This window comes from Platichthys flesus, chromosome 14 (genome assembly GCF_949316205.1).
Source record: "Platichthys flesus chromosome 14, fPlaFle2.1, whole genome shotgun sequence".
In the NCBI taxonomy this organism is placed as follows: domain Eukaryota; kingdom Metazoa; phylum Chordata; class Actinopteri; order Pleuronectiformes; family Pleuronectidae; genus Platichthys; species Platichthys flesus.
Window position 1 is genome coordinate 1,597,369 of NC_084958.1, and position 24,428 is coordinate 1,621,796.

Here is a 24,428-nt window from a genome sequence, read left to right on the forward strand (position 1 = left end):
AGTGTAGAGACAGCTAACGAGAGCAGCTATGGAGCCGGCAGAGCAGCAGGAAATAACGATGGGATCCTGGGAAGGAGGACATGATGGAGGAAAGGCAGACTGGAAGAATGACTGCTCCCTGTCCTCCCTCCTCAAACACTCTTGTCTTCTTTGTTGGTCATCTCCCGTGGATAACGATGTCGTTGAAACGGATGAGAGAGTCCTCGCCAAGGTGGCCGACATCAGAGTAAGAAGACCGCAGGATCTCCCCCTGGTGTGTGTTGTGTGCATGCCATGGTTAATGTTGTGCATTTGTCTGAATATGTTTTGTGTTGGTGTCCCATTTTGTTAAGACTGTGGATAGACATCATATTTGTGTGTGTGTGTGCGCAGTGTTTCAAGTGTGGGACACCTACATCACTGGATTTCCAATGATGCTGTCATGTGATGTCATTATTCTCTTGGAATAGTCTGTAAATGCACATGTGCAATAGCCACAGGGCAATGTTCAAGCCCTATGGGTCCCTGAAGGCCCCCTGTGACTCATTTGTTGTTATTTGATTAAGTTAATTGCCAAATAATAAAATAATAAAGTAATTTTAATGTTTTCATTATTACAGTAGATGCTGTCCCTGCTTCCAGTCTTTCTAAACAAATTTGATTTCTGGACGCACAGACACAGAAAGTGACAGAGACATATGAAATCAATGTGAATGTTTTCATCAGATCCTTGGTAAACAACATCTTTTTAATTATAAAATTGGTGGTTTCTCTGTACTCTGTTCTGTAACATTTATTCAGTCAAACTTGGTGAGCTACAGCATCACAGAAATGTAGTGAAAGAATATTTAATTCTCGTTTTTCACCTGTGCCTCTGCTGTTAGGCCACTTTGGCAAAAGACGTTGCCACCGGAGTCTAATAACAACAGCCAGAGACAAACCATTCCCTCTTCAGCCTTTTATTAAACAAGGAGCAACATACAAAACATAAATTAGCCAGCAGTTTCTGCTGGCTTCTTGGCAGCTCAGCTCTCTTCTCAGTCTTTGAGTCTTTGCCATGTCTCTCTTCCCTTCCTGAGTTTCTCTCATGTGTGTCTCACCTTGTGCCTTTCCTCCTCTGTGGCAGCTCTTCTGCTGCTTTTTGAATCCAGGGAGAGTTGATTGGCTGATATTAGTTTGTTAGTTCACCTCTACAGCGACCTTTACACCTATCATTTATCATTCCTAGAAGAGATTCATTTATTGTGTGTGTGTGTGTGTGTGTGTGTGTGTGTGTGTGTGTGTGTGTGTGTGTGTGTGTGTGTGTGTGTGTGTGTGTGTGTGTTTGTGTGTGTGTGTGTGTGTGTGTGTGTGTGTGTGTGTGTGTAGGAACTGAATAATGCAGTGGCAGTGGAGAACTTGGAGCTTCAGGAGCAGCAGTCGGACCGCAAGGAGCTACAGGAGACATTGGTCAAATTAGATGACCAAAAAGAGAAACTGGTACAACAAATAAAGGCAACCAGGCAGCTCTGCTATGAAGAGAGTCAACAGGTAATATATAAGTGTGACTATACAGCTCAATCTCTCTCATTGCACACTGCATGAATAGTTATAGTTTTCGAACAGCTCTTTTGTCTCCTCTTAATTATGAATCAAGAGAGGAAGGGGGCCCACAGAGTGTGCTTATGTAAAAGGCCCAGAATCTTGTGTTACGCCCCTGCTTAGTGCCAGTCTCTGCCTGTGGCCAGAGGCCTTGCCTTTTCTGTTTGTCCGTCCGTATGTACCATTCTCTTGAACACAATATCTCAAGGACACTTTGACAGAATTTCTTCGAATTTGGGTCACAAATTCATTTAGATTTAAGTATTAACTGAGACAACTTTAGATTTTCAAAGGTCAAGGTCATGGTGGCCTCACAAAAGTTATATTGAACGTTATATCTTAAAATCAATGAACGTATATATATGGACTGATTAGATTTAGGTGGGTGAAGATCAAATACTCGAGGTCACACAGTAGGTGGCGCAACGGAAGACGAGCTTAGAGAAGCCTACCTCATGAGTTCTCAGAAGAAGTCCACGTTCATTATTTACCTGCTCCCGGCTTTTCACACACACAGTGTACGATGGCAACTCAATAAAATAAAGTGACACCCAGCGGGTCAAAATGCTTATGTTGTTGTTTCTTAGCGCAGCTGTTCCCCAGGCTTGTTTCCAAGCTGCTTTGCTAATTCGACAGCTTGAAGCTACACGGAGGCAGCTAGCTTCCCCCCAGCTTCCACACACACAGTCAGCAGGGACTCCCGATACTAACTACTACCAAGTATTTGCCTGGGACGCTAGCGCCATTATGAAAGTTCGTTATAACCGTATGTGATCGTACACACATGCCGTCAGGCCTCTAACCAGCCACCGTCAGCCGGACAACTCCGCTGGCTTAACACACTTGTCACATTAATCGTAGAATCATAGTTGTGTTTTGGTTTATTGTGATATAGGAATGAAACAGGAAGTTTGAGGTCCGGAAATGATGTCGTTCCCGAAATACTGTCGTTAGCGGACCAATCACTGCCAATGGCTATCCGTAGGCTCTTCGCCATGCCTTCTTTGTTCCACAGCAAAGAAGGCGGTCCTATCTGTCCGTGTCCGTCAAAACGGAGAAGAATAAATTGGCCTTTAGACTATGGTAGATAACCACCAGCTAGCTCAGCAGCATGTCTGCTTCATGACGCGTTCGGTGTGTCGAGGGGAGGAGGGGTGGTGGTGACGGAGATGATGGGGAGCGGGGTTGGTGGATTTGGAGGCTGGACTGGTACCGGCTGGGTTGGGCTGAGAGACGAGTGAGAGTCCGAGTGACTCATACGGGGGATGAAGTACAAAACGAGACGTTTCGCAACCATATTTCTTAGAATGGACTGAGTGAAAAAGTCTGCGGAGTGACTTTTTTCCTACTTTGGGGGTCCCTACTGACCCCTTCAAATAATTATGGATAGTAAAAGCCCAGAAAATATATTTTACACAATATGGGCCCTTTAAGATTAGCTGGAAGGAATGTCTTCAAATTTGGTAGAAACATAAACTTGGGGTCTAAAGATAAACTGATTGGATTTTGGTGACTGAAGGTCATAGTTCAATTAAATTACATCTGGCACAGTTTACCTGTACTTATGGATGACCAGATTAGAATTAGGTGGGCAAAGGTCAAAGTCATTGTGACCTCTCAAAACACACGTTTTGCCTTGGAAATGTGATATATAAGGAATACCTCAACGGAATTATTTCAAATTTAGCACACATGTTCAGCTCCATTTATTGATTAATTAATAAAATTCTGGTGGTAAAAGGTCAGAGGGCAGGGTTACAGTGGCCTTAAAAAATCTCTTCAATGTTATTTTTCAATACCGCCATGAGGACATTATTTAACTTGTGATCAGTTGGGAAGGGCAGAAGCATTGGGTGCAGTGAGGGTGTGTGGGAGTCTGGCAGTGTGGTCGGGGGACAGACTTGGTCAGTGCACTGAACCTATTGAAGAACAATTCAAACTAATTTGCCCTCTCCAGGCTGCCTCCTGGCTGTTGGTCTCTCGCCTTTAGCCCAGTTATTTCCCTTATTCCAGTCCACACATTGACTGATTTGATTTCAGTGGACAGAGGTAATGGTCACAGTGGTCACCGTATACGATTCTGTAAATAAATCATCACTGTGTGAACTTGTTTAACAGGTACAGGTATATTCAAAATCCTGCCTTCTGATAATCTTCAAAACTAAACATGTTTTATATAATGCTAAAGATACATTTTCCAATCACTATTCATATGAACAGAGTGACAACAGCCATTATCATTGATGGTGCAGTAAACTGATGATGAATGATTAATACTTTCTAATAGAGCCGGTATAAAAATGCTTAAACAAACATTATTATCAGTCTCTTATGTTGTAAGATAGGAACAAATGGGGAGTTAATGTTAAAAAGTCAAAGTTAATGGGATAATCATGGTTTTAATGTTTTTGTTATTATTAAGATATAACCCCAAAAAGATTCTCTATCATTTTGATGTTAAAACATCTAGATTGTGAACTATATCAAAAAAATTCAACAATTCTATTTGACAGATTCCATCTGATAGTGTTGTGTTATTTAAAAAAAAGCAGGCAGTGTTAGTACCTTGTTTCAAATAGCCAGACTTCTTAGTCATGTGATGACACTGAGAAAATTGACAGGGGATAAATCACAGTGGCTCGATATGTTTTGTGATCAGTTAGGTGAGAATTCAAAGAGAATAAGAAAAATGTCAGAAAAACTGTTGGCTGTGGCAAGTGTTAGCAGGTTGGCAGCAGCAGCAGCCCTTGTATAATATGTACAGGCCATGGTTATTGATAATTACTAAAATGATAATCCATTCTTGCCAGATCCTATCTCTGCAGGCAGATGAGGTACAGAAGGAGAGCCAAGTGGAGGAGTATGAGAGGGAACTTGCCAGAGCAAGGTGGAGGCTGCGGAGACTCAGAGAGGAGGTGAAACAAGCCAAAAGGAAGACGGAGGAGGCTGGAGAGAGGAACACTCCTCTGCAAGACTCCATCAGACAGTCTTATGAAGAGATCCTGCAGGTACCATTACGTGCATCTTGTATCACCACACACACACAAATTATTTCTTACATGTGTGTTTATGTCTGTGTTTATAGATACCCTCGACCTAAAGGGTAAACTCAATTTTCACACTTTTATGCCACTAACAATCAGAAGAAGAGCTTAATTAACATGCTTATCTGTTATAAGACCTCTCTCGTCGGAACTTGGTTAGCTTAGGGGGATAATCAGAGGACACTTAAGCTGTTTGAGAGCAGGTTCAGGTGCTGCTATATTTCACCTATCTGGTATTGTCTATAAGTTGAACTGAACTTGAAGCGAAAGAAAGACTCAATACTCAAACCAGTCTTGGTGTTGATCTGTTGCTTTTACATCTAGCTTAATTTTGGATAGTCACATAATACTAACTACATTATATTTTAGTTGAGAGCTGAATAAGTCCAAGAACTACAAAATTGTCTGCACTTAGAATATTTATTAACAAATTAAAAAAGTCTAAAGCCATTATTGGCTCCCTAAGACTCCTTGCTCTCCCTTTTTCTGTAGGAGGAGCACATACTGTGTTCCTTGTCAGGAGGTGCAGTCACACCAGAAAGCCAGCTGGAGGAGTCTGCATCTCCAGCAGACACCACTGAAGATGATGTGCTACCTCTGAGGCCATGGGGAAGGAGCCAATCACTACCTGCCTATGCTGACCTGATAATGGTAAATAAGAGTAATAATGCTGAGTGTTACCTGAAGCACTTCTGAGTAAAAAAAAGTTAAATTGACTTAATTTATATAGTGCTTTTCTGGTCTTGCGTACCACTAGTGCTTTACAGTACAGTTTATTGCCATTCACACACAAATTCTTTGAGTGCATCTATGGGCAGCAGTTTTCAATGAAATACAATTTGGGAAAGACTGCACCGCTGACCTTTTGACACTCAGAGAATAATTTAATTCCAGACAGCTGCAGCTGAGTCATCTCAGTTTGTGTGATGTTTGAAAAAATGTGTCCTTCAGACAATTAATGTCTAACAAATGACTGATTTGATTTGCATTATGGGAAATGTAGGATCCAGTATTTTGGATCTTCAATCATTAGACAGAAGCAACTAAAATAGTGCTTTGATTTAGACCATTTATTTTTAATATGCCTCATGCAGAACCACTAACTTTGTGCATAGGAGGGGGTGGCAACATTAATTTCCAGAAGTTTTAAACCCATATTTGGAAAGAAGGACACAGAGGGGAGATATATATTTTTTTATGAGAGGAAATTAGGTTGTCGATTGGATGCATGTAATAATGAGCTTCAAAGTAAAATAATTGGATATAGTGCTCACCTAAGAGAGCTAGGCTCAATATTATTGATGAAGTGGGAGGAAAGCCAGTAAACTATTGGCTTATAGGTTGAAAAAACAACAAGTAAATATTTCAATTAATAAGATTAAAAAAAACTATTACTAACTACCTACATTATAAATTAAAGAAATAACAAAACGATTTAAGTATACTATCAAAGATTATACTACTAACCTCATATCGATGAGGGGAAAATGGAAGATTTCTTCAAGAGGATTCATCTGCCTAAATTGACTAGAGAACAAAGTGATCACCTCGTAGCTAAAATAACAGAGAAAGAAATAATTTCAGCTAAAGCACATCTTAAATCAAATAAGGCCCCATGACCAGACGGGTTCTCTACGGAATGATACAAAGTATTGGGGGGGTTCGTTGAGCAGTAAAAGTTTTGAGATGGTGTGCGTTTGATCCAGATTTTGTGCCTAAATGATGGGACGCAAGGTTAGAAAGATAGGTTTTTCAAGACCTAACGTACGGTGGCCCTGAGAGCTCAACGAACAGCAACTTAAGAAAACACATGAAAGTTGACAAAACACATGCAAGTTGACAAAACACAAGCAAAGTAAGAAAACATCTTAATCAATTTCAGAACACAACACAACACATTACAGAAACGCGCTGCAAATAGACACACGCACTGCAAATAGACGAACGTGCAGCAAATAGAGGGCGACAACACAACGGAAGTGTTTCCAGAGGACAGCTAAAACGGATGGGCACCGCTGCCACAGGAGACACTAAAACGTCCAATAAACCATACAATTTTGGTGCCGCACAGGGGTTGGCAACCCGCGGCTCTGGAGCCGAACGCAGCTCTTCAGCCCCTCTGCAGTGGCTGTACAGTACAGTGTTGTGCATATGTTTCGCGAACGCTGAACTTAACAAATCAGTTTTCATATTATTAACGTGAACGTAACGATGAACGTGATTGAATGTCACGTTACTTTTTTTTAATCATCATCGTATCAGGCCCTCATGAAATACCAGGAGCGGGCGATTGTGTGTTGTTCAACTTTATGGTGCGAGTTTTGCTGGAAGAAGCTCATTAGGTTTTTTATCGCTCTAACTCAAAAGAGACATATTTGAGAGAGGGGTAATGTGAGATTTTTTTTATTTGGTCCCCTCTAAACGAGCTAAAAATGATATATCAGTAAAATGTACACATTTCCCATTAATTCAGAATGTCCCCTAGCAATGAAAATGATCAGAATGTCTTCAGGACAAAGGGAAGTGAAAATATGATTGGTTTTTAGAAAGTGGTCTTGTGTCTCTAAGCTGGGGTAAAGTGAGACAGACCAGAGAAATCAAGGGGGTAAAGTGATCTACTTAATTTTTCCACTTTAAAACTACCATAACAACACATGTTGTAATAGTTTAAATCCTGACAGCTGGATTCACAACCACACATTCCAAAACTAAAATCAGACTAGTAACAGAATCATGGGGATTTGTCAATTAAGCACATTTACGATTATTATGATTCATGTGGGGAGAGCGTGGCCTAGGGGATAGAGCGGGTGCTCTGCAACAAGAAGGTTGCCGGTTCGAATCACACTCTATCCCATCTGCATGCCTAAGTGTCCTTGGCAAGATACTGAACCCCTAAATGGCCCCTCATAAATGCTGAGTGTTCTAAAAATGTAAGTCGCTTTGGATAAAAGATTCAGCTAAATGACATGTGATCTCTTGCACACCCTAGTTTACATGCACATTGTTTCTCTGTCCAATTGACAGGGATATATATGTTTTTCTCTGCGTATTCAAATGCCAGTTCACAGCACTTAATTGGAGCAAGGCCATGGAACTGGTCAGCTAGTTTTTTCAAGTGTTTGGCAAGCTTCTCCTCAATCTCATTTGTGAATATTCTCTTTGACTCAGCTACTGCATCCCAGGCAACTGATTTTACTTTCCATTTCTCTTTTTTCTTTATGAATCTTTTGAGGGTTGTCTTATCAATATTTCTATCCCTTCCAACTTTTCTTAAGGACATCTTTCCTTGCCTGACCTCGGTGGCTGCACTCTCCATCTCTGCACGGGGTGTTTGGCCCTAGGTTGTCTACCTGGTGTAGTTTCTTGGCATGATGGCTTTTCTACAATGTTTATGACATTAAAAATAAAACATATATCATGTAATATTACACTAAAATATGTTTAAGACTAAACTTAACTTGTGCTTCATGGTGGGGTGAAGTGAGACACTGTCTCACTTTACCCCACAGCATTTGTCCCACTTTACCCCACAGCCACCATTTTAGAAAAACAACATCTCTTAGCAATTCAGGCTAATCTTCAGCTAGCATCGATCACATGGTTTTATGTTGGAAGTTCTTCAACATATATGATATAAGTTTTTCTACCTGAATCAATGTCTTTTGACACAACAGTCGATTAAGTTCAAAGCAAGAAAATTAAATTTACATGCAAAAAACACATTTTTGTGAAAAAATATACTTACCACTGCATCAGCACCAACTTCTCCTTCATGGCAAGGGGGGGATGGGAGGGTCTTGAAAACATTATGGTCAAATGACCAGTAATGTGCCTAGATACAGGGGTGTCCCACATTACCCGATGTCTCTAATTACCCCGCTCTCCCTAACACCAATTCCTCTTCATGCTGGTGACAGTGTGGATGCCTCGAGGAAAACACTTTCTTACATATTCTGGTCTTTGAATCCTTTCTGGCCGGAGATTCATGGGGTTTTGTGAAATTTATTATTACATTTTTTAAATTGAAAGGATTACTTTTACTTCATTTTAAAAGATGGAAAAGATGGGTAACCGGTTAGACCATCATTTGTACAAAGTGAATTATTCTGTCCTTTTCTATTATTACATACCCTGTTTGAGGAGGGATTTGAGTATAATTTAGGTACATGTTACCGGCACCAGATCTAGGGGAATCTGGACCAGCAGCAAGGGTTACACAGGCTAGGGAGCACTGTGTAACCAATAGATACATAAATCTGTGGAATTTAAGAAGGGAGACTAGTTAGACGTCTTGCTCAGAACAAACTCAAATTGAATATATTATATCACAACTTATAAATCTTCACACATCATTCATCTCAATTCTGTTAACATTATATTCAAAAATAAATACAAACATGAAATGACAGATAAATAAATAATAATTAACAAGACTTAAAAACATTCACTGGACATAAATTACTACACTGACTCATACACACGCTACTCTGATTCACACATGGACACGCACACCCTGAATATCTCTCATACACACGTAACATAAACTTATTCCTGTTTTTAACACTTTCTTCCATCACCCATATCGCCATTTTACACTCCGCGCGCTCCAACTCCTCAGCGGCCTCTCACAAAATGGCGCGAACCGGCTGTGGCCGATAAAGTAAAGCTTGTGAACATATAACATTTCACTGGTAAACATACACCAAGAGCTGGCTACAAATAAGTTGAACACATTTCAGAACAATGCCACCTTACTTCTGTAAGGTGACATTGAAAAAGTATGTGCACCAGCCGGCCAAGCCCGTCAGGACGACGAGTCACTAAATTATACATTTTTTTACTATAACCACACTTTAATCAGCACTCATCTAACAACCAAAATAACATTCACACTTGACTGGCACTAAACTAGTTGTGAAAACTGGGTACTTACCTGTGGAATTTAAGAAGGGAGACTAGCTACACATCTTGCTCAGAACGAACTCAAATTTAATAAGAAGTGCGCACTACCTGAGGCTGAGCCCTTCATACAGACGCTCCTTAGATCCACCGCTGCACCACAGCGCCACGTACTGACGTGGAGTATAATTGTCATGACAAACTGTTAAAATGATTCAGTTGCCTTTTAAAAATAGGGGGGGTCTCTGTTAAACTCAAAACTAAATGCATGTCATTTTCAACCTATTACATACGCCCGAACCAGTAAGTCTTCACCACAAGCCTGGACATTATTAAAATTCTAAAGTAGTGCTGTATAAATGTGTGTGAGAATAGGTGAATGTGACATGTAGTGTAAAGCGCTAAGACTAGAAAAATGCTATGAAAATGCAGTCCATTTGTGAAGTCCTGTGGTGTACACTTGGCTTTAATAGCAGGAGTACAGCCTAAACCAGGAAAATCTATTGAGCTGACACTTTTAATACAAGACAGGTAGAACAACTTTTATAATTTGATCAAGTTGTGTTGTCTTTTTTTATAATGAACGTCATCCAAAGTATATAAGTTCCATCCCTCTTATTGACTCTGTTTGTGAATGTATGGGTGACTATAACAGAGAGCCAGCAGCTCGTCTTTCTGCAATAATCTAGCAGATACCAGAGAAGAAGCAGATGATAGTGGGACCAGTTCTCCAAAGGTAGCTTAATTTTCCCTGAACTTCTCTCATCATGCTATACATGGCTTATACATAAAGCTAATGCTGTGTTTTCTTGTTCCACAGATGGACAGATCTGACATAGATGATGATCCAGAGGAGGTTGAGATCAACAGTGAAGGGGCAACAGAGAGAGAGAAGGAAGAGTGCACAATTAACCCAAACCAAATGGACTTCTATAAAGATAACCCCTTTGCCATCTGTCAGAGTGAGTGTATGTATCAGACTCAGAGTCGAATGCAGTCTACATGTGTCTTTTGGTAGGGGTCCCCCAAATGACAGCAGACATCTGTGAATCCTTTCAATTCCATTTGTATTGATCCAAATCAAAACATATATTATATCAAGTTCCTTTTAAGGTCTTGACCTTAAAAAGTAAGGTCAAGACCTTCAAAATTATCAAGAAACCCAACAGTTCCCACAATTAGATTCAGTTCAACCCTCTTAAAATTTAAGACATTAAGGTCCAACTGTATATGCCCCATCTTGCTGATTATTGGCTCATTGATATTTGAAATCCCGAACCGGATTATTTATTTTCTACAGCCTTCTGAATTACACCTATATTTGGATAATCCATTCTCAATATCAGAACAACATAAATCATAGTAGAACCCAGCCTTTGCTGTACAACTACAACATACAGGAATATGAAGAACCATCACTAAAGGCCCAGTAAGTCCACAGCGACAACTCTAGTGTCAGAGAGCAGTAATAAATCAACAATTTAACCCAACAATGCATGGATAGACTCCCAGCAAACCTAGTGGGGGTATTCCTTAACAGGGTTTCTCCAGATAATCAACTGGCTGTTGGTTGGAGGTGGGGGTGAACCCACCTCTGCAGTAGAGAATTGTATGCTTATTGTATGAATGCTGTAAGGTCATGAGAGGTCACAAAAGCCAGTTGGGTGTGGCAGTGCAGGAAAACTGGCAAAAACAAATGTTTGAAGGAAGTGGTTGCTTTATTCCACAGTCAGACAGTTAACATTCCATTTCATTTAGCTAACGCTATTATCCAAAGTAACTTACAATAATTACATTCAAACCCAGGGTGTTTTTTTAGTCTGCGGCAGAAGATGCATAGACTGTCTCTCTTGATGTCATTGGGGAGCTCGTTCCACCATTTAGGAGCCAGGACAGCAAGCTGTCTTTATTTTGTTGAGTGGCTAGCTCGCAGTGCTAGGAGTGGAGTGAATGGGCTGGGGTGTAAGGTTTAACCATGTCCTTTACACTGGACCTGATACGTTCACAGCACAGTATGCAAGCTCTAGTGTCTTGAAACGGATGCGGGCAGCCACTGGTAACCAGTGAAGGGAGTGGAGGAGCGGAGGATCGGTGTGCTGTGAGTGAACATCGGTAGGTTGAAGACCAGTGGATCTGCTGCATTAACAAGCAGGTCATTTCTTCTATTAAATTCAAAGAGTCCCACATCCAACTTAAATCTTTTTTGGTGAGAAATATTTCTTAAACTCAATTTAAAAAAAAGCCCTTTCCTCTGCTAAGTATGTCCTCACGTAGCATGAAAGGGTTTAGTGCTAAAGGTATGTTGCCTCTTATTCCATCGCCCTGCTTCTTTGATCCGTGTGCTCTCCACACCACTGCTCTCTTCGTTCCCTTTTCTCTCCAGTCTCTCAGTCCTGCTTTAATTAGGTGGCTTAAGCATCCACATCTGTCTGGCTGTTGAGGTATTCTGGGACATGTATTGTGTGCAGCAACTGCCATTTTGTGATATGGTAGTTGATCCTGTATGGTAATGAAGGATTCCTCCCCACATGCCCCCTTGTGATGCCACAATCTACACAATGAAAGTCATATATATCAAGTTTGTGCTGTGGATGTTTTAATGACCACTGATGTGGGCAGGATATCGCCTGGTGCTGCTGATATTCCATCAGACTGTGACAGAAGGTCAATGCGTTTGTGTGGTGGAGAGAGGGATAACGAGGCATGGAGCTTTTTCCTGCTGTCCTTTCCAATGCAATTGGGGTAACCCATTCAACTTTTGGATATAAATTGAATGATAAAGTGATTTACTTAGCAGCATAACTATTGGACGTTCATCTGTACACACAAATTCTCTGTCTGCGCATTCAGCATTCTCTCTTGTAGGGGATGGGGGCTGCGAGGGGATGGGAAAATTGGGGTTATTATAATTTTTGGTTAAGGGATGCCCCACATACCTCTGATTTTCTAATACTTATAATGTTTCTCCAACTTCCTGACTCTCAATCATAAAATATCTCAATATTTCAGTTGATCTAAATTATCTGAATGTTGGTCCATTCCCTTTAGGTTTCAGCTAGCCTTCAGCTTTGTCCAAAGCCTAACCAAAACCAGAATGATTTCAATAAATTTAATGTCGTCAATCCACTCATATTCTGTGCACATTGGTTTTAGTTCATTGTCCATTACAATCTCAACAAAAAGTTGCTATGTGAATCCGTCTGGAGCATAATTCCTAAGGGTTCATGTGTCTACTCTTGTTCTACTCTTCTGCCATCTGCCCTGCCCAAATCAACATAAATTGCCAAGAACATAACCTCCGCGAGCATTGCTCAGCTCTCTGTCTCTGTCCTGTCTCCTGTCTTTATATGTGACAATTCTCCTCCTGGCAGCTCTCTGCTAGGAGGAGGAGGTTCCCTTTGAGCCAACACAAATAGGTGTTGGTGAAAAAGCATAGCCACACAAAAAGAATGATGTCAAGAGAGTTGGTGGTGGTAAGAACTGTAGCAATGTCAAAGTGCTGTAAATATAATCATGCGATCGACGAAGCGGAATTAATCGTTACCTGCCCCATCAGCTGCTGTTACCCGCTCACTGCATGCCTCAACCCCCTCACCCTCATGTCCCCGAGATCCCCCTCTCCCCCCTGCTCGGACTACAGCCAGTGGGGCCCCACTCCCTCCTGCTTCCAACTCACTGCCCTTCCACACAGCTGCACCCCTCCCTCAGGCAATCACCCAGAGCTCCCCCTCCCCCCTACCATCACTGTGGAGCAGGTCACAGGAGAACTGAGGAGACTGCGCCCTAGGAAAGCAGCCGGCCCTGATGGGGTCTGTCCAACTTTCAATCTGAGCCTCCAACTGGGGAAGGTCCCTGCACTGTGGAAAACATCCTGCCTCATCCCTGTTCCAAAGAAGCCACACCCCAGTGTGCTGAATGACTTCCGGCCAGTCGCATTGACATCACACATCTCAAAGACTATGGAACGACTGCTTCTTCACATCCTCAGACCCCAGGTTCGCCATGCACTCGACCCGCTGCAGTTTGCCTACCAGGAGAAGGTGGGAGTGGAGGATGCCATCATCTACCTCATGCACAGGGCACACTCCTATCTAGACAAGGGGAAATGTGCTGTGAGAATCATGTTCTTTGATTTCTCCAGTGCTTTCAACACCATCCAGCCCCTTCGACTGAGTGACAAGCTCTTGCAGATGGGTGTGAACGTCCACCTAGTTTCCTGGATCACTGACTACCTGACAGAGAGACCACAGTTCGTCAGGCTGAAAGAGTAGGTCTCTGAGACTGTGTTGTGCAGCACCGGCGCTCCACAGGGGACTGTGCTCTCACCAGTACTGTTCACCCTGTACACATCTGACTTCAACTACAACTCGGAGTCATGCCACATCCAGAAGTTCTCTGACGACTCTGCTATTGTGGGATTTATCAGAGATGGCCAGGAGGGGGAGTACAGAAGCCAGGTGGATAACTTTGTGCAGTGGTGTACACTCAACAACCTGCAGCTAAACACCACTAAGACCAAGGAGATGGTGGAGGACTTTAGGAGGTCTCAGCCTCCTCTGCTCCCCGTCTCCATCGAGGGGGTCAGTGTGGAGGTGGTCAACACCTTCAAATATTTAGGAGTCCATATGGACAATAAACTGGACTGGTCAGCAAATGTGGACGCAATCTACAAGAAGGGTCAGAGCCGGCTCTACTTCCTGAGGAGGTTGAGGTCGTTCAACATCTGCAACAAACTCCTGCTCATGTTCTACCAGTCTGTTGTCGCCAGCGTCCTTTTCTATGCTGTTGTTTGCTGGGGAGGCAGCATAAAGAAGAGGGATGCAGGGCGACTGGATAGGCTGGTGAGGAAGCCCGGAGCTGTCGTTGGCTCTGAACTGGACTGCCTCACATCAGTGGCTGAGAGCAGGTCCCTGAGTAGGTTGCGGTCCATCTTGGACAATGAGCACCACCCACTTCACAAAACTCTCATTGGTCAGAGGAGCGTTTTCAGTGGCAGACTCATGTCATTGTCATGCACATCGGAAAGGCTGAGGAGGTCCTTTGTCCCCAGAGCCATTCGGCTTCATAACGCCACACAGAGGGAGAGTGGGGGGGAGAGATCTTCCCGGCATGAAATTACAATATCCGTGGCACCTATTGCACTTCTGTCCATCCTGGGAGAGGGATCCCTCACATGTGGCTCTCTCTGAGGTTTCTACGTATTTTTACCTGTTAAAGGGTTTTTTCATAGTTTTTCCTTACTCTTGTTGAGGATTAAGGACAGAGGGTGTCACACCCAGTTATAGCCCATGAGAAGAATTGTAACTTGTGAATATGGGCTATTCAGGTAAAATTTGATTGATTGATTGATTGATTGATATTCCTATATATTTATATATATATATATATATATATATATTTCTGCTGTTTTTATAATATATATACAGTTTATATTTTGTTGTATTAACCACTCCAGCACAAAATCACTTTAAATACTGGACACTGACACAATCACATCATTGCATTCCATACCTGTATCTGTATATATGCTCTCCGTATGTGATATATGTGATTTATGTGATTTATGTGTATATGTCAGTGATGTGTTAAGTGTACAAGCTACTGGATGATCTGAATTTCCCTCGGGATTAATAAAGTATCCATCTATCTATCCATCTATCTATCTACTGCACCCAGCTGCACCAACCCCCGCCTGAATAATGCAGTGGATTTGTTGCTGTTATGAACATCATCAGTGTTGATATTGTGGCAACCATTCATCAAACAAACAGCAGCAGGTCAGAGGCATCAGCTGAGTCAGTGCATGTATATCTGTGCATCCATGTCTCTGTTGTTGTCAGTGAGCAAGTAAGAAAATCTGTCAAAACAATGCCCCCCATGTTATCGTCAATTGGGATGTTTCCCTGCATTCATCAACAAATGCATATTAAGTTGACATCACCTAACCCTACCTGTGAAGTTTCTCTTGTTTTTTCCTAATGATATCCACAACGATATCCTTTGTTCTGATTATTCAACCAAAAGAGTTTTATGTAATTCTAAGACCCTGTCAACAAGGAAGTCAAGTGGACTTTTCAATACCACACTACTGCTCTATATAAATTCTGCTAAAAATACAGTGATATCATATTTGACACAGTTTGTCTTGCATTTCCACTATTTTATTTCAAAGTTTCAACAGATCAGCACTAGTCCCAAATGTATCCTGTAATTCCACTTTTCTGTTAATCTTACCATATGTCCTTTCAGTTATATTTGGTGAATTGCCAATGTGTCTCTTGCTTTATTTGTAGATGACCTTTTCAGTGAAGAAGTGTTCCCTAAAACTGACACATCTGGAGAATAGTAAGACATTATTTTCTTTGAAACTTGAATAAAGGGTTTTACCCTGAACATGTAATAAATGGAGATAAGGTATATGACTAGGCAAGGTTTGAATTATCATACTAACTATGTTGTTGCTGGTAACTATGAACACGTTTTTATTATGTATGTGCCATCTTAAATCCAGCATAAATTAACTGTCTGGATTATAATTTATTTCAGTCAGCAGTGGCATGTAATCAAGTTAATTTACTGAAGTACACTTGGGGTCCCATTCTAGGATGCTTACACATCATTCAATACAATTTTATTTGTAAAGCCCAAATTCACAAAACACAATATGTCTCATAAGGCTTAATAAGGTGTTACATCATATGTCCTTAACCTTCAAAGAGTAAAGAAAAACTAATAAAAAAACCCTATTAACTGGGGAGGAAAATAATCATAAATTAAGGTTTTAAGCCTACTCTTAAACATAGAGAGGGTGTCTGCTCCCAAACTTAAACTGGGAGATTGTTTCACAGTAGAGGAGCTTGAAAGCTGAAACCTCTGGCTCACACTAACAGGACAAGGACAGAGACAAACCCTAGGACGGAGGCTGTGTTCAGGTGATTTGTGACTTTTGCCAAGGCTGTCTCCGTGCTGAGATAATACAGATAATACTGAAATACACACCGCTGATTAGCTACAACTTTCTCAAGGATTTTAGACAGGAAGGGGAGAAGGATATTGGTCTGAAGTTGGCTAAAACATCCGGGTCCAGAGTGATTTCTTTGAGAAGGCTTTACTTATAGCTAGCTTAAAAGATTGTGGTACATATTCTGATGATAATGATAGATTGATTGCTTTCAGTAAAGTACTATTTATGAGGGGAAGAATTTCTTTAAGTAACTTTGTAGGAATGGGATCTAAGATACAAGTTGTGGGTAAAGACATAAAGTAGGAGGAGTAAGGTTACTATAACTTTGCTGCATTGCTCAGCAGCTCGATAAAGGCAATAGTAATGGCATATTGTGTGTTGGGTTGTGTTTGTTGAGTCTGGCTTCAGTTTTTTTGCCAATGTCAATTTCCATTCAAACCTTTAAATCATAAATTGTTAGGGGTGGACCTTGCTAGTGAAATCAAGTTAACTTGAGTTTGGGAGCTAGGCCATGCCTCAACCACACTTCTAATCCCCTGAGAAGCCCATATATATCATGTCAGCCCATCACACTCTGTTTGTCTCAGATTCTTTGACCTACCCTTTCCCTTGCCTAGAGAAAGAGAAAAGAAAACAGAATAATGAATGTGAAAACTACAAGAAACAAAGGAATAATGCCCTACTCACATTCACCCTCCTTTCCCCATAGCTACCCACATCTACTCATCATCATCGCCTCATCCCTGTCCTCATCCCTTCATCCTCCTTTCCCCATCCCTATACCCTCATTCCTTCAGCCTCGGTCCCTCATCCCTACCCACATCTATTCATGCTCCACTCATCCTTATCCTCATCCCTTTGCCCTCCTTCCCGCATTCCTAGTCGCAGGCCCACAACCTCTTTTCACTCCCTCCATCAGCCCTTCTCATTAATGGTTTGTATACCATTACAATTTCCTTACCTTTCCTTACATTTCATACCTTTCATCACATTGTTATCGGATGGGATCCTTGTTAGTGAATGGTACTTTCTACCTCTTCCCCACTACAATTCCAATTCCATCAATAGATTTGTTGTTCCAATATGTCAATTTGCTTGATTTTTTTCTGTTTTCAATATGAATGAAAAATCACAATGGATGATAATAAGTTACCTAGTCACTAAATTCATGTTCAATTATGTCTTTGACAGATGGATTTGCTTCAGACCCTTTCAAAGGCAGTGACCCGTTTGCAGCGGATATTTTGTTTCCAACTTCAGACTTTGGTACTGAGGAGACTGGAAATGCTGGAGATGACGCAGAAAACAGTCTGTCCTGTGGAGAAAACAAAGCCTCAACAGGAACTCAGTGCTTTGAATCTGAATTCCCGGATGAAGACAGTGACATAGAAATAAGCTACAGCCGAGAAGACCTGGAAACCATTGATGTAATCAATGAATCTCGTGGATTTAAACCCATTCAGAGCTCTTCAGAGGAGCTGGGGCCTGAGCCTGTCAAAGGCTGGAGGTCCCAGGGTCAGTATTCTGTAGAATCAGACCCTAATGGGTATGAGCTTGACTTTGGTGCTATCTCCCCTCCTTCTGCCATTGAGGAACACAGTATGGTATCTTTAGATGGAAAAGCTACAGATGAGGCACCAGCAGAAGTGGAACAAGGTAATTCATAATCAAATCCCAATTATTTTTCCAGCTCTTGTTGATGAATGCTGCAACTCATCTTTCATGCTTTCAATTCAAAATTACTATGGACAATATCTTTGAGAAACACAACAGTTCCCACATTGAGCAAGCACTTTGGCAACTGTGGAGAGAAAAATCTTGTGTCTACTGCAGGCACTTGACCTGGGAATGAAAGCTGATTGAATCCATTCCCAAAGCCGACAAAAGCCAGATGTAAATGGGCAACTCTGGAGAGGAAAACATATTTTAAACAGGGAAAAAACTCTAGCAGAATCAGATTAAGTATGGCTGTCATCTGCCTCGACCAGCTGGGGTGAGCAAAGACAAACGTGGAAGAGAGGACTGGTGGGTGAAAAAGACAGGAAAAGCGAGAGGGGGGTGGGTTGGGGCCTGTGAAAAAATGGATGATCACATTGAGTTCTGGTATATAGAGGTGCTGTGTAAATGTTTGTGTTAATGGGTGAATGTGAACTTAACTGTTAAGCACTTTGATTAGAAAAGCTACAAACAAATGCAATCCATTTACCATTTCACCTGTCCAATAGGAGAGGCCTAGGAGTTGTTTTGGAAGGCAACAAGCCTGGTGCATTCTGGGTGTTATGATACTTTGCGGCCAAAGGGGAATACCACAGTCCATCTTTTATTTTTTTCCATCTTGAAGCACCAATTTAAAGTTTGACCTTCCTTTCAACTGCATAGACATTTTAGCGGACATCCCAGGTCATACTTAGCCAAATGTGGGAAACTGGAAAGTAGCAAGATTGTGCCCAAGATCTGGACAAAAGCCAAATAACCAACATTCGACTCTAAACTGAAAACCAGCTCACTTTATCAAATGTCTGAAACAATGGGAGAATAATGTTTAAACTTCTGTAGTTTAGGTGCCCCGGGGGTCCCTTGTTTATGCGGCCACTTAAATGTCTGATGGGTAGCAGCAGCGAGCTAACACTAGCGCTAGCTCGCCAGCTGATGCTAGCCGGGATCCAACGGCCTAGTTAGCGTCCAAGGTCATGTAGCGAGACTCCGTACATGGGCATGGTGTGACTATGATGTTTATTTCGGTCTTAATCCCATTCGACGGACTCTAGCGTATCGTTTCATGGAATTTTCATAATATGTCCCCTTTGGGGGGCGCCCTTAGCTCAGTTGGTAGGGCGTCCCCCCCCATGGGCCTAGGCCAGCAGCGGACCCGGGTTCGATTCCAGCCCGCGGTCGTTTCTGCATGTCACTCCCCTCTCTGCCCCATTTCAACTCTGTCTCTCTCTGCACTATCAATAAAAGCATAAAAATGCCAAAAATAATTCTAAAAAAAAAAAAAAATATGTCCCCTTTGAGTGTTTCAGGTTGATAAGCATTTGAGAATAAAAGGTGTGTCACAAAACTGAACAAAGAAAAAAAGTAAGACAATGGCCACCTGCTGGTGGACTGAGCAAAGAAGAAGAAGAAATATAGAAGGTGGTGCTGATTGATGTTTGTTGCCACCCGCCAATACACCAAACAAATACGATTATATTTCTAGCTTTGATCCCCTGATTGTTGTCTTTTCACAGATTTTTTTTCTGTTTCGCCTCAGAGGGCACCTGACCAAGTCCTGTTGGAACCAGATTGGATGGAAGACAAAGAACAATCTTTGTCCTGTGATGGTACCTCCAGTCAGGGGGGCAGATGTTCTAGCAACAACAAAGATGAAATCTGGAACCCTGTATCTCCCCAACACTCACTAGACTCCCAGAACCTCTTCATTCAGCCCAACTCAGATGAAAATAAAGAAATAAGTTTTGAGTTGAGCTATGAACAAACAAGTCAGTCTTCCTTTGACCCATATGGGTTTAAACTAAGTCCAGAACATTCTAATCAAACCCTGTTAGACCCTGATGAAGCTGAAATAAGCCCAGAACCCAGTGAAAATGATCGTGACTTTGATCCAGAGGGCCCTTCTTCTCAACCAGACCAAGTGATGTTTGATCCTTATGGATTGATGGTTCAGGAATGTGATCCTTATGGTTTTAAGCTGAGTCCTGAGGAAGAGAATCAGGAAGTACTGGAACTTTGTGGCTATGATAATCCTGAGGCAATGGACCTCTGCGCCTACGAAAAGAGAAAGCAAGTAGATCCCTCTAATTATAAAATTGAGGTACTGGATCCTCACACCCATGAAAACCAGGAAGTGCTTGATCATTATAGCTACAATAACCAAGATCTGTTTGATTTGTGTAACAACGGAAACCAAGAAGTGTTGGAACATTCTAGCGTTGACAACAGCGAGACAGTAAGCAATGAAAACCTGGAACTACTTTGTGGTCACGACAATCAGGAGGTGGTAGAATCCTATTGCAGTACAAACCATGAAGACTTATTTGAACATTTTGAATGTGGCAACCAAGAAACCCTGGAACTTTGTAGCCATGGCAATCGAGAATTACTGGATTTCTCTCATACTGAGAATCAGGAAGTGCCGGATTTAGACAGCCATGGCAATCAAGAACTACTGGACTGTGGTAGTAAAGTAAATCAGGAAGTGCTTCTTTCTGGAAGACACAACAACCAGGAACTCCTGCAACTTGGTGGCAATGAAAATCAGGAATTGCTAGACTCAGGTAGCAATTACAACCAGGAGATGTTGGATTTATTAAGTAAAGCAGTTATCCCTGAAGCGAACAACAACTGTACTGTGGAGCCAGAGTCAAGTGTTACTCCCACTAATAACAGCTTTGACAGTATTGTTGCAAAAGAAGACTTTCTGGGATTGAAATTCGGTAGCACCAATATCTGCACTACTAACACCAGTAACACCAAGACTGCTGACACCAATAACATGTCGACCAACCAGGACCTGGCTGTAGTCAATGCTCCCATCAGAAACAACATTTTGGAAAGTGACCTGGGTGCAGTGTTTGGAGCAGGAGGTTACATTGGTTGTCCTGATGTTGCTGATGATCTGGAGCCCCTGGAGAAAAGGTCGGCAAACCCAATAGTAGAACCAGTGCGATCAGTAAGACCAGTTAGGCCTCCTCGGCCCTCACTCAAGGTAAGTTGAAAACCACTCACATGCAACTCACATATGCACATCATCTGAGTACAGATCCTTATGGGTCCACTTGGTTATTAATATCCAAGAATAAACCTTTTTTGTAGGGTCCTGTTGTAGTGAGATCTGCTTGGATCAGCTTAATTTAGTAGCTGTAGCCCATTGGATCTGGAAGCGCTTTGGTACTTTTCAAATTTAGCTTAATAATCAAGTATAGAAATATAAGGTAGTCTGAGTGTGATTGTCGCATTAAGCAGGCGATACTGGGCAGAAGTGATGTTGAGTGGAGGCTATGCTAACAAGAGCGGCCGGAGCAGGTAACGTAGGATGTAACTCAAGATCCTGACATCTGATTGGTGAGATCTGACGTCTTGTTAAAAATATTGTGTTTATATTCCGAGATCTTACCTGGTCAAGGACAAAGAAGAAAATAGCTAGCCGGACATAGTGCTAGTGGCAGAAGCCAAATCAGATAGCAGCTGCAAACTGTCTGAAAATCAAGATCCTGGGATGTGGTCGTTTGAGATCTGACACCGTGCAACAGGGATTGCGTATGTAAGCTATGATATTAGCTGGTTGAGTACGAAAAATAGGTGTACATATGATAAATGTTGATTCGATACAGAGTCAAGACAGTGCTTCTCAATGGTACACAAAACGCCAACGCATGCGTAGTGATGATGTGCTGATGATGAAATCATATTGGCTTGGATGCCAAGAGTATTTATACAGTGAGTTGGTCCACTAAATTGGTCTCAACTGATATTATCACTTGAGGACGATTCGTAATGTCTTGGATCTCCAGACCAATCATCTAACACCTAACACAAAGTTTTGATGGTTAAATATCTTAACAATTATTGTAAGCATTGCAATGAAATATGGTGCAAACATTTATGTCTCTCAAAGTAATAATTTATGTGATACCCTAATGTTGCATATCGATATCAATAGGTCAAAGATTTATTTTATCCAAAACTTTGGTTTGGTACTTAAATTTCTTTTCAAAAACATAAAAAATACATCATACTGATACCTCTTTGTCTTTCATGTGTGTTTTAGGCCAAGGAGAAGGCTCAGTCACATACTGAGGACATTGACCTGAAGTGATCTCTCCGCGACCAGTACTCGTGTTGGGGTTACAATGTTATCAGGGTTCCCATGTCAACAATGGCAACACACAACACAAGGGAGATGGCAGGAGGAGGTGATGATTAAATGGAGACGCGCTAGAGATCATTGTCATTCTCATCTATGTCTATAATTCAAGTTTCAGATATGTTTATGTTTGGAGGTTTCCCAGAAAATATTTAAGTCCAAAGTGAAAGATGAGAGATTTGTAACATGTGTCATGGAAAAAATGGGACCAGCAGATGTCACCAGATTTGTTGACTACTTTAATGGTTACTACTTAGGGAAACTGATTGGCCCATGGCTTCAGTCTATTTAGAGTGATTTATAAAAGTAAGCGCTGGAAACACCTATATAAAATCTAACAATATTTTAGGTGGTCCTTTGTAAGATAAATGATTCCCTCTTATTTGACCCCAGATAATGCATGTGAATTAACCATAGGGTTGATATTATCAGTTATTTACTCATAATATGAGCTGCCAACACATGTGTGTCCTCTGAGTCTCTTGAGATGTATTTGCTTTCCCACTAGTTTTACGGCTAATTGGTCCACACTGAAAATATCCTCCCTTATTATGATTTGAGCTTTGTGGCAGAATAGGTGTTAGTGTTTCATTCATAATATGTATATAAATGATATACTCTGCTATTGTGGTTTGGAGATTATCTCTTGAGTAGATTTAGTTTTAAGTTGAATGCAACCTTTAGCAAGATTTTGGTTGCAGTGTATAGGGAGGGCATATCCATATCATCCCCATAGTAATATGCATAGTGTTTTAACTGATCAGTTACTTTAATGTGGTCTTTATAAAGTACCTTGACAGGGTTCGGTATTTAATTAATTAATCTCCATTCATACACAATTGCAATTTGGGATTTTCAACAGCAAAGTCAATGTCTCTGTGATAGTTTGTCTACCAGAGAATGGTGGATATTAATTAGTTACACATCTTTTACACTGTCTATATATAATCATCATCAAATTTTTTAACATGTAATAGTATACTCTTTTTGCAGTTGGAACTCTAAAAATAATTTTACCTGGAATGCTCTGATGAAACATTGAACAAAACGATTTCCAACTGTTTTTGCTTATCACTTGGGTTTTGGAGCTGTTCCATTACTTTCAATACTTTTTTTTATGTTTATCAGTTGTTAATTCCTGATTAATTGTCTTTGTGTTTTGCACTATAGGGACTTGCATCAACCCAGCTCTCAGACAGAGCTTCTGTAAATCTGCTTGATTTCTAGGTATGGTTCTGATGGTGAGAGTAGCTGGTTTTGCTGGTACCAAACCTATGTAAAATTAAGAATGTGAATTAATGAGAGAATGTTAGTGGGTTAATGTTAGAGTTTCCATAATGACTAGATAGTGCATCAGTCTTTTTCAGCTCACACCTACCTCATTACTAATTTGTTATGACGACATAACAACACTGTGAACCCTTTAAAAGCAAACATTCTTTAATTTCAATACGTGTGAAGTCATCAAAAAGTGTATATGAAAGCTCAGTGTAATAGTGTTATTATTCCTCAGGACCAATTACTGCTGTGCTCAGTTCTCATGCCAGGGGTTGTTTGATTATGAGCTACTCATTATTTTTCAAGGAACAAAACAAATATACCTATATGACAAAATTATAACACGACAGTTTTCAGTGTTGTTTTCCTTAGAGATCCATAAGCCATTCAATTTTATTTATTGTGGACAAATTTGTCATTCTCAGTATCAAATAAATGAACAGGTTAAATATGCAGTCGTAAGACCAGCTTTGTATGTCAGAGAACATTTCCAAGCTTACCACTCCCTTAAGCTTACACACATTTTTGACTGATAACTGGTATCCCTGTGCTTACTAAAATTGTATGATTAAGCATAGACACATGTAGCACTAGAAACAGAGTTTTTCTTGTAGCGCTTTTTTTGCACCGTGTTTGGGTCTGTGTTTGTGTTCTGTGATACAGATGTATGCATTTTACAAACCATGGTTGAGATAAAATATATTTAGATCAATGAAGAAATATGTGATGATAATACATTTGTGATGTATGTGTTGCTGTCCAAATGTGATGTTCTATGTTGAAATAAAACTGTAATGCCATATTGTGGTCAACT

At 41.0% G+C, this 24,428-nt stretch overlaps 1 protein-coding gene across 3 annotated transcripts; it reads left to right on the top strand.

Annotated features, from left to right (window-relative positions):
* On the top strand, positions 1–24,426 carry LOC133967876 (uncharacterized). 3 transcript variants are annotated; one of them, XM_062403565.1, is made up of 9 exons: positions 1–253; positions 1,348–1,509; positions 4,371–4,568; positions 5,097–5,255; positions 10,162–10,242; positions 10,327–10,474; positions 17,662–18,126; positions 19,701–21,178; positions 22,241–24,426. In XM_062403565.1, the coding sequence occupies exons 1-9, from the start codon at positions 29–31 to the stop codon at positions 22,286–22,288; spliced, it is 2,964 nt and encodes a 987-aa protein (XP_062259549.1). In that variant the 5' UTR covers positions 1–28; the 3' UTR covers positions 22,289–24,426. The 3 variants fall into 3 exon arrangements, with proteins under 3 accessions (XP_062259549.1, XP_062259550.1, XP_062259551.1); XM_062403566.1 differs by having other exon boundaries at positions 10,327–10,468; XM_062403567.1 differs by having other exon boundaries at positions 1–226.
* Positions 24,427–24,428: the final 2 nt, after the last annotated feature.

Excerpts from the sequence above, each read along its gene's own strand:
- LOC133967876 (XM_062403565.1), top strand. The coding sequence starts at position 29 with ATGGAGCCGGCAGAGCAGCAGGAAATAACGATGGGATCCTGGGAAGGA. Across the intron at positions 10,243-10,326 it reads GTGGGACCAGTTCTCCAAAG|ATGGACAGATCTGACATAGA; the intron begins GTAGCTTAATTT and ends CTTGTTCCACAG. Across the intron at positions 18,127-19,700 it reads ACCAGCAGAAGTGGAACAAG|ATTTTTTTTCTGTTTCGCCT; the intron begins GTAATTCATAAT and ends GTCTTTTCACAG.